Raw genomic sequence first — 9,988 nt, 5'->3', positions numbered from 1 at the left:
GTTACAACTAATAAATTATTTGACTCCAAAACAACAAAAATCCTATCAGTAGAACCAAAGCTATGAAATTGCAAAGTTTAAAGGGATAAATAGCACCTAAAATATCAAAGCCCCAACTGCGGACATCTAGCTGCACAAGACTGGGGCAAAGTTGAAAGGGTATACAGACATAATATCGACTCAAAAATATAGAATGGACCTTTTAAATGGACCTTTGAAAAGCCAACACTATATGTCAATTTTTGACTTATATTATACACCAAAGAAAATTGCCAAATGGAAATCAGGTAGGGGGGATAGCTGTATCCGCTGTGGTCTACATGCAGCAGATGCATTACATATGTTTTTTTATTGTCCTAAATTGACTAAGTTTATTAAAGATGTAGAGCAATTTTTTCAGGTGGTAGGTATTACACAATCGCTATCTGCAGAGTTAGTGATTTTGGGTCGGTCAGAAGAGCCAGCTAATTTTAGACCTGTTATGGAGGAAGGATTTATATTTTTGTGTATGTCCATTTTTCGTTTATGTATTACTTCGCAATGGCTTGATCCTGATCCACCATTGTTTATTAGTTGGCAAACTAGATTGCTGTCTGTTTATTATTTGGAAATTGCTGCTTATAAGACCAAAGGTATGAGGAAAAAAACACAGGGGTTACAGTTATGGTCTCCTATTACTAAATGGTTAGGAAGTTAAGAACTGATGGTATATTGTTATAATGTGCAAACTTTATTTTGACAATTTCTGTATCTCTGCTCCTAGTTAAGGTTTTTTTTCTTTTTTCCCTGAGATTTGCTATTGTACCACGCCCTTTCTGTTTGCTGATAAAAAAGCTAATAAAAAAAAATATATATATAGAATGGCACAAATATCGAAGTAGAATTATAGAATGGACAAAATATCGAATGGACAGAATATAGTGGTGAAAAATATTGTTTTGAGGATAAGTAATTTAATATCGATTTTTAAAATATAGAAAGTTAAAATATCGAAGTATATAATATAGTAATTAGGATATATCCAATTTTTAATAATATCGAGAAAAGAAATTACGTATATTTCTTTATGGTATTTAATTATGTGTAATTTAATTCTGTAGCGGGTTGTGGGTTTATAGGGGAATAGGGTGGGAAGTAATTTCATTGTAATTAATTTAATGTGTTAATTTATTTATTGGTATTTATTTTGAATTAATTGTTAATTAATTATTAATTTGTAATTAATTAATTAATTAATCTGTAATTAATTAATTATTAATGGGCACTTAATTTGTAATTGTTAAATAATTTTTCTTAATTGATTAATTGATAACTATGTTAATTTTATTAATTTATTTTCCGTAGCGGGTTGTGGTTTTATAGGGGAAGAGGGCGGGAAGTAATTTAATTGTAATTAATTAAATGTGTTAATTTATTTATTGGTATTCTTTTAAAATGAATTGTTAATTAATTTTTAATTGGTAATTAATAAATTTTTATTAATTGGTTAATTGATAATTATGTTAATTGTAATAAAAAAAATTCTGTAGTGGGTTGTGTGTTTATTGGGGAACAGGGTGGGAAGTAATTTAATTGTAATTAAATTATTCATTTTTATTTATTTATTGGTATTGATGTTTTATTTATTTTTAATTAATTGTTAATTGGTAAATAATTTGTATTAATAGGAAATACATTTTAATAACTAATATTTATTTTTATTTTTATTTGATTAATTATTACATCATTTTAAATTTGTAATTTAGTTTAATACATTTTTTATTGATATTGATATTTAATTTATTTGTATTAATATATTAAATGTTTACTTTCCCTACTGTTACACTCACTAGAGTGGGAATAGTAATTTTCACCCCTACGCTATCCAACGCTTTCCCTACTGTTGCACTCTCTGGAGTGAGAATAGTAATTTTTACCCCTAGGCTATCCAACACTTTCCCTACTGTTGCACCCTCTGGAGTGGGAATAGTAATTTTCACCCCTACGCTGTCCAATGCTTTCCCTATTGTTGCACCCTCTGGAGTGGGAATAGTATTATTTACCCCTACTCTATCCAACGCTTTCCCTACTGTTGCACCCTCTGGAATAGTAATTTTTACCCTTACGCTATCCAACGCTTTCCCTACTGTTGCACTCTCTGGAGTAGGAATAGTAATTTTTACCCCTACGCCATCCTACACCTTCCCTACTGTTGCACCCTCTGGCGTGGGAATAGTAATTTTTACCCCTACGCTATCCAACGCTTTCCCTACTGTTGCACCCTCTGGAGTGGGAATAGTAATTTTTACCCCTACGCTATCCAACGCTTTCCCTACTGTTGCACCCTCTGGAGTGGGAATAGTAATTTTTACCCCTACGCCATCCAATGCTTTCCCTACTGTTGCACTCTCTGGAGTGGGAATAGTAATTTTTACCCCTACGCTATCTAATGTTTACTATACTGTTGCAGTTGCTGGAGTGGTAATAGTAAATTTCTTCCTATGCTACAGTAAAAATATTGTATATTTTTAATTAATATTATGTTAATATATATATATATATGTGTTGAAAAATCAATTTGTATTTTTATTTTTTTAACTTAAATTAATTATTTAATATTTTGTAAGTTATTTAAGTATTTTTAAGTATGTTTTAATTAATTATAGTTATTATTTCATTAGTTTTAAATTATTTTTAAGTTATTTTAATAAATTCGATATTTTTACTAAGTATATATATTTTTTCTATATTTTTGTACTTACCTGTTTGTAGATAGAATTTCGATATTTTGTCTTTCTATATTTTTTTCGTCTATATTTTTGTATTCTATATTTTTTCAGTGATGCATTGAAAGTTATGGCTGAATGCGATGGAGCTCAGCTCTAATACATGAACTGGTTTGGGTCCAGTGTCTGCTTTTCATCAGAATTGAAGAATTTTCGAAAAAAAATGTCTGAGAAGGTACTGTTCAGTGGGGCAAGGCAGCCGGCAGTGTCCAGGTAGGCATTGTCATCATCAGGGAGCCGCAGGATGAAGTGGTGGTGAAGATTTCTACATTCAAAAATAGTCTCTTTTTTGGAAATTAAAAATAACCAGCGGGACGGAGCTGAATGCAGTAGTCAACAAGGGCTCCACGAGGCTGGACACCCCTTCAGTAAGGAGGCTCTGAACAGGATTTGCTGCTGCAGTAAAGAACATAGCAGGATCTACCGTGAAGGCAGGCCGACCGGTGATGCACTTTGAGCTGATCAATGAGCAGGTAGTTCCCTTTCTCCTCTCGGGTCTCAGGGTCCTTTTTGGTTTTGAGCTACCTTTAGCACCCCTTCTGCGGGTCCAAGATGGAAGGACACCTTTGGATGATCAGGACTCACTCAGTCAGGGCTAAGGAGCAAGATGGTTGAAGCTTTTCCTTTCCTGAGTCTCTGATCAGCAGGCCAGCCAACAAGCCCATTGAGTCACTCTGGAAGTCCAGGGTTCAAGCAGAAAAACAGATCTCAATCAGTAGAGCAGTCCTCTCAGGGCTCTGGGTAGGCTCAGGCAGTAGGGCAGTCCTCTTGGTGCAGCAGGGCAGTTCCCTTAAGTACACAGAAGGCCACAGGCAGCAGGGCAGTCCTCTGAGAATCGTCTGCAGGTCCAGAAGTGAGCTGAAGGATGGGTCTGAGGATCCTAATGTTATACCTGGTGCCACATTTGACATGGAAGAAACTAATAGAGTTTACCCCCACAGAAGTGCCTGGAATTTCCTGCCTCCCTGGCCCGATGCAAGGATACCCTGAGTTACAAAAGGCTAGTGTGAACTTATTTGTGTGTAAGCTGAGTCAGTTGCTCTGCCACCCCATTCTGCAAGGATGGCCCATCTTGCCATGAACCGGTCCGCCTATTGTGTGGCTGGGAGGAATATACAAAAGCCAACAAAAATTAGGTCAGCAAAACACAGTGAGCAAAGCACGGTGGCACAGTGAGCAAAACATGATGGTGTGAAATGTGGCCCACAGTGTTCACCAGTGGCTGTCATTAATTCATGTATTCATTAAATCACTGTATTGTTTATTGATATCACTCCCTATGCTTTTAGTCCCAGTTGGAAAGCATGTTAATTTTTTATGTTAAAAAGTAACTGGTTTGACAATGCATAATGCATAAAGACGCATATAATTGTCTAAAAGAAACTCTTGGCAGGATCAGAGTGTTGGAAAATGTCAGGACTGTAAAAAAAAATTGGAACCGTGGCATTGCACTAAAAGAACTTCACATCTCAAAGCTCATGTGCTTGGCACATGTCTCATCTATTTAGCACACAATCCAAGGGCATTAATTTAGTTCCTGTTGTATCAATGAAGCAATGACCCATTCTTATTAATTAGTAAGCACACCATAAACTACCCTTTTAACTGGGTTGTCATCTGTTTTGCCCAAGTGGAAGTGACATGAACTCAGTACTTGATCAGAGCATTAATTGCAATTTCAAGCTAATTGTTTTTTGTTGTTTAAAAAATGTGTTATTTTGGCGATGTGTGCTGACTAAAATGTAAAGAGTCATTTTCACTTGAAGAAATTCCAATAGATTAGTTATAACAGTTTCTCCCTCACTCCACTGTGGAAAGTGGGGTTTCAAACATTGAACTCTATGGGCCATACTCATAAAAGTTTCAAAAGAAAATTGGGAGTTTATAATAAGGGTGAGCGAAGGATTAGACTATGCCGGCACAGTTCGCCGAGTTTTGCCTGCTCCGAGCAGAGTTCCAAAAAACTCTGCAAAGTGATGCGGAGCAGAGTTTATGCTCATGAGTAGCTCGCCAACGTTAAGGGCCCGATTCACAGAACTAACTTAAGACAAAATCCTAAACGTACTACTTTTGGTATTCACAGGAGTTAGGATTTTGTCTTAAGTTTGTCTTAAGACAGACTTAAGACAGACTTAAGACAAAATCCTAACTTAAGTCTGTCTTAAGTCTGTCTTAAGACAAACTTAAGACAAAATTCTAACTTCTGTGAATACCAAAAGTAGTAAGTTTAGGATGTTGTCTTAAGTTAGTTCTGTGAATCAGGCCCTAAGTTCGTGAATGCTTGCGAGAAAGAATTGTGCACTAGACTTCCTCCCGGCAAGATTACTCTATACGTGCGGCAGCGGCAGGTTGCGACCACTCACACTGAGAAATCTGCCATGTGAGGTGAGGAAGCTGCTGCTTGAGTAGAATGTCTACTCGTGCAGGAGGAAAGCTGCAGTGCCCTCTGGTGCAATGGGTACTGCCATTCGCCCTGATTTTACAGAGCGGGAAAAACTCCCAGCGTTAAAATTCAGTGAGTCGGCCAACTTAACAGACGTCGCCGCTGGCGGAACTCAGCAGAGCACGGCAGAGTTTTTCCAGCACTCCGCGGACTTAAGCGGAGTAAAACTTCACCCAGGCCTAGTTTATACTCAAGGCCTTACAACTACGGTTTGCACCAGGTTCCAACTCTACTGCAGCTCTAAAAAAATACCCAGAGTACTCACATGTGCAACATTCCTCACACACTCATGTATATGTGCACCCCCCCAATAAAGAATGTAATGCATACTTTAAAACTTGTGTCTTTTGTTTGTTCATGTGAACAATATTTAAAAAAAAATTTTATTCCACTCCCTGTATACTCCACCAATTTTGAGGTAATGTTACTTCCCCTTTCCCATCCCTGATTGTGACGTATTCCTGCGCTTGAGAGAAGTAATTCTTCGACTTTAGTAAGAATGGGAAGGCGCAAGCACAGTGTTTGCGAACACCCATACACCTGTGAATTTGTGTGAGTTCACTGCTCTGGCAGGTAAGCACACCATGGTATGTCCACAAGCTTCCCTTTTGATGAGGTTTCCTCAAACATAAAATCCCACAATTCTGGGCGAAGGTTAAGTGCTTCGAATTCATTTACTAATGAAAATTCAAATTTTTGATAATCCCTGAGATGACTTTTCAATCGTAAATGTTTGTATCTGTGCAACTAAAAGTCACATAGCTAAAAAAAATACTTCCATAAGACTCTACATGTTGAGCAGAAAAGAGGAACATTATTTAGACCAAATAAAAAAATAATAATCAGTTAAACCAATATTTACCATTAGTTGTCAATAACCAGTTGCAGGAGACAGTTGACGATGGCTTCCTACAAGTTCAATACATGTTAAAACCCTTTTTCCAGCTGCAATGCCCAGTAGAGACCATTAGGAAACTGGCAAAGAGGCGCTTTAACTGGGATGATGTCCATGGGTGAGCTCAACACATCATGCATTCTTTAAGACACGGGGTAAAGGCGTCCTTTGGCACATCAGGGCTGCACTGATGCTCCACCGGTGATTGCGTTTGTGGTGGTGTGGTGCTTTCTAGCACACAGTTATCTCACCCTCTAGTGCCCTGTATTTTACCTCCTTTTTTTGGTGTTTCTTTTGAGTTTTGATGAGTTTTCTCATATTTCTCTTCCAGGATCAAGTCCACACTTACCTGCTGGATGGCGAAGCCAGGCTGATGTACGATGACCCTCCGCACGAGCTGCCTCACGAGGGGAAACTCAGGTAAGAGCCCTACAGATGATGCAAAGTTCAACCCATCGCAATAAATTGCACCAGGCTTATGCAGAGGCAGTGTAAAGTGAATGGAGTACAATGGAAGATCCCTATGTCTTGTATATGACAAAGAGCCAACATTTGGGAACATGTAAATCAGCATGTTGATTCTGGTGGTGGATCTTAGACAGAGTATTTTTTACTTTGATTGCCCAACGTGATGTTCATTGACCCCAGGAAAATGCATGATCAGAACCAAGTTTAAAGCCATTGAAACCCTTCGCAAAAAATTAAATCTGACCTTCTTTGGTTACCTTTTACAACTTATCTTTCTTCTCATGCACCTATGCATTAAATCTTTTCTATCTTATATCTTTCCCTTCTTTCTTTTCATTTTTCTTTTCTTTTCCTTCCTTTTCCTTCTACTGTTCTCTTTCTATTGTTCTTTTCCCATTTTGTATTTTCATTTTTATATTCTTCATTCATTTTATTGTTCAGGACTACGGTTCAATAATTTGTGATTATCTTTGCCGTTTTTTATTGCTGTATATATATTTTGTTTTTCTCTTGAAACTTAATAAAAATTCTTAAACAAAAAAATAAAAGCCATTGAAACCCATGGTGTTGGCCATCAACACAGAAGCAAGGACCTAGGGGCATATTACCAAGCAATAGCGATAATTATCGCTATTGCTAATTATCGCTATTGCTTGGTTAGAGACAAAATGTTACCGCTGAGCTGCGGCGATTTTTATCGCAGATAAACCTTGGTATTACCAAGGTTTATCGCAAAGGCGATAAAAAACGGCCGCAATGCATGAATATCGCTGAAAAGTCCGCGATATTCATGCATTACCGAGCTAATGCTCTTAGCCATGTTATCCACCTCCCATTGGATAACATGGCTAAGAACTGCTCAGGGCAGGTGTTAGCTTTTGGAGATATTCGCGCTTAGCGCGAATATCTCCAAAAGTAGGTAATAGGAGATAGCGATGTTAGCGACTGTTTCCAGTCGCTAACACCTTGGCACGCCCACTTTGCATGTCATTAGTGATAAATATCACTGACATGCAAAGTGGGGTCCAAGATGGTTGCTATCTCCTATTAGCTGTCACTAACTGGTGTTAGCGACAGCTTGGTAATAGGGAGATAATTTTATCTCCGCTTTCTTGGCTTTTAAAGCCAAAAAAGCGGAGATAAACCCCCTTGATAATATGCCCCCTAGTTTTGCCAGATAAGATGGTGTAATAGTGAGATCAAACGATGACACACCCAAAAGTGTAGGCCCTTGGAAGTCTGCGTGTGAATCAGATCCAAAGATTTGGCGAATTCAGCGCTTGACTGACGATGTGGACAGACAGTGGAGCACTCAGTTGGTGGGCACGCAAAGGTGTAACATTGCTGTTTCTACCCTTATCTGCCTTTCCCTGCAGAGCCTTTTTTACATCTGAAAGCCTATGTTATTGGGGTGTTGAAAGATTCAAATATCTTGCTGGGTGAAAAGGAGCAAATTGTTGCAAAAGGGCAGTGTCTCTCTTACTCAAGGATTTACGCGTGGTGATTGCACACGGCGACTTCTGACTTGAGTGAGGAAAAACAACTAATCAGGAGTAAAGTTTACATTTTTCGTTTTAACCTTTGACCTGGTCACAGTGTCTATTTTTTGCAGAAGTGAGTTACCAATCGGATAGTCGTTTAGGAAATATTACCACAGAGAATAATCGTTCTACTATAAAAGATGTTTCTTCTATTTTAGGTGAATTCAATACTTTTTGAGAGAAGCAGAAATATGCGCTTTATGTCTACGATATGAGTAGATTTCCAACTTCCTAATGTTTCACCAAAATCTGTAGGAGCCTGTTGAAATCTAAGCAGGTTGTAAATTCACAGCACAGGAGTATTTTACTGAACCTGGAAGGTGGTCTCTAGAGCAGACAACTTGCAGGAGTAAGTTTAGGCAAAGAGTGCATTAACATAAGTAACCTTTTACTGTCGACCCCGAAAATATGTTTTGAGTAGAAAACTCCCTCCCCGGCAGCCCTACCCTGAAATCTGGATGTTTTCAACGAAATGTTAATCCCCATTTTGGCAAACCCTCCAGCCAGTTTTGAAGAAATTCTACCCGCCCAAGCAAAAGTGACTGTGGATGGCTGGAAATACCTACAAAGTTTGTGGGTGCCTCATATCCTCCCAATGGCCGCCCTAGAGCCCCTCGTCTTTGAACACCAAGGGGCAGATTTACAATAACTGGCGCATCCCTGCATATCAGCAGGAATGCGCCAGTTATTGTGCCTCATGGCTGCGCCACCATGGATGTGCCGCATTTACAATGCGGCGTACCATGGGGCAAAAATGGATAGATGCGTGACGCATCTGCTGCCGTAAAGGCGGCGCATTGCTGGAGTTGCATCACAAGCGCAATGCAGCTCCAGCAAGGTTCTGGGGTGCCCATCCTTACAATGATGCGTCAATCCTTACGCCTGCTTCAAGCAGGCGCAGGGTTTTGATGCAGCATGGCCTTAAAAGTAGCTGAGTGAAATCTTGTAGATTTCACTCAGCCACTTTTAGGAGGCGTTCCTGCGCCGGAATGCCCCCCCTGCGCAGGAACGCCTCCATGTGGCGCATCTCCCAGATGCGTCACGTTGTAAATGCCCTGCACCATGGCGCTGGATTTGCGCCACTGCTGCATCATAAAAGTGACACAACAGTGACGTAAAAGAGGCGCAAGGGGCGTGTAAATCTGCCCCCATTTGTGTTGCCCCTCTATCCTAAAAGTAATTGCCCCACCACTGCTCCTACACTTAAGGCTGGCATGCCCATCCCACCCGGGCCTTGGAACCTTCTCTGTCAGGCTGGGCACTTCACCAGGGGCATATGAGCTGGTGTACTCCCTCCGCTGTGTCATTCAATTCAGGTTGCCTGATTGGGTGAGTTGCCTGGACCAGCACTGGGACACCACCTCTACCCAAATAATCCCTCACCCAAAGCGCTATGAGCAAATGCTCAGAGGTTTGCAGAGCTTTACAAAAACACAATTACATAAATAAAGAAAAACCCAATTATGGATGCATTTTAGGCAAGCCTAAGTTACACCTGCATGTATGAATGACTCTAAGGGCCGGTCCTGTGAATAATGATTGAGGAATTATGGCTATAAATTGTATTTTAACACCTTAATTGGACAAACAACTTGTGAATTGCTCCATCTTTTTAATATTTGTTCCTTTGCATAAACTATGTTACTGATTACATAACCTGAACAACAACAAAATATAAATCTGTAAATATGTATAATAGATAAATAGACAGCTAGAAAGACAGACAGACGGACGGATGGATGGATGGACAGACAGGCAGATAGATAGTTTTTTTGCAATAATAAAAACTAAGTAAAGGGATGTTATAGTTAGGTGAGAATGCCAATAACAACATACTACTTCAAATGAACAAAAAAATACTGAAATTCACCAGTTA

At 39.1% G+C, this 9,988-nt stretch overlaps 1 protein-coding gene across 1 annotated transcript in view; it reads left to right on the top strand.

The window, feature by feature from the left end:
• PDE2A (phosphodiesterase 2A) overlaps positions 1 to 9,988 on the top strand; it is a 1,220,867-nt gene that overhangs the window by 555,358 nt on the left and 655,521 nt on the right. The window contains exon 3 of the mRNA XM_078658599.1: positions 6,435 to 6,523. Within this exon, the coding sequence (XP_078514725.1) occupies positions 6,435 to 6,523 (89 nt within the window). The remainder of the gene's footprint in view (positions 1 to 6,434; positions 6,524 to 9,988) is intronic.

This window comes from Lissotriton helveticus, chromosome 8 (genome assembly GCF_964261635.1).
Source record: "Lissotriton helveticus chromosome 8, aLisHel1.1, whole genome shotgun sequence".
NCBI classification, from domain to species: Eukaryota; Metazoa; Chordata; class Amphibia; order Caudata; family Salamandridae; genus Lissotriton; species Lissotriton helveticus.
The sequence above is the reverse complement of the archived record's forward strand: the minus strand, read 5'-3'. Positions and strand labels throughout refer to the sequence as shown.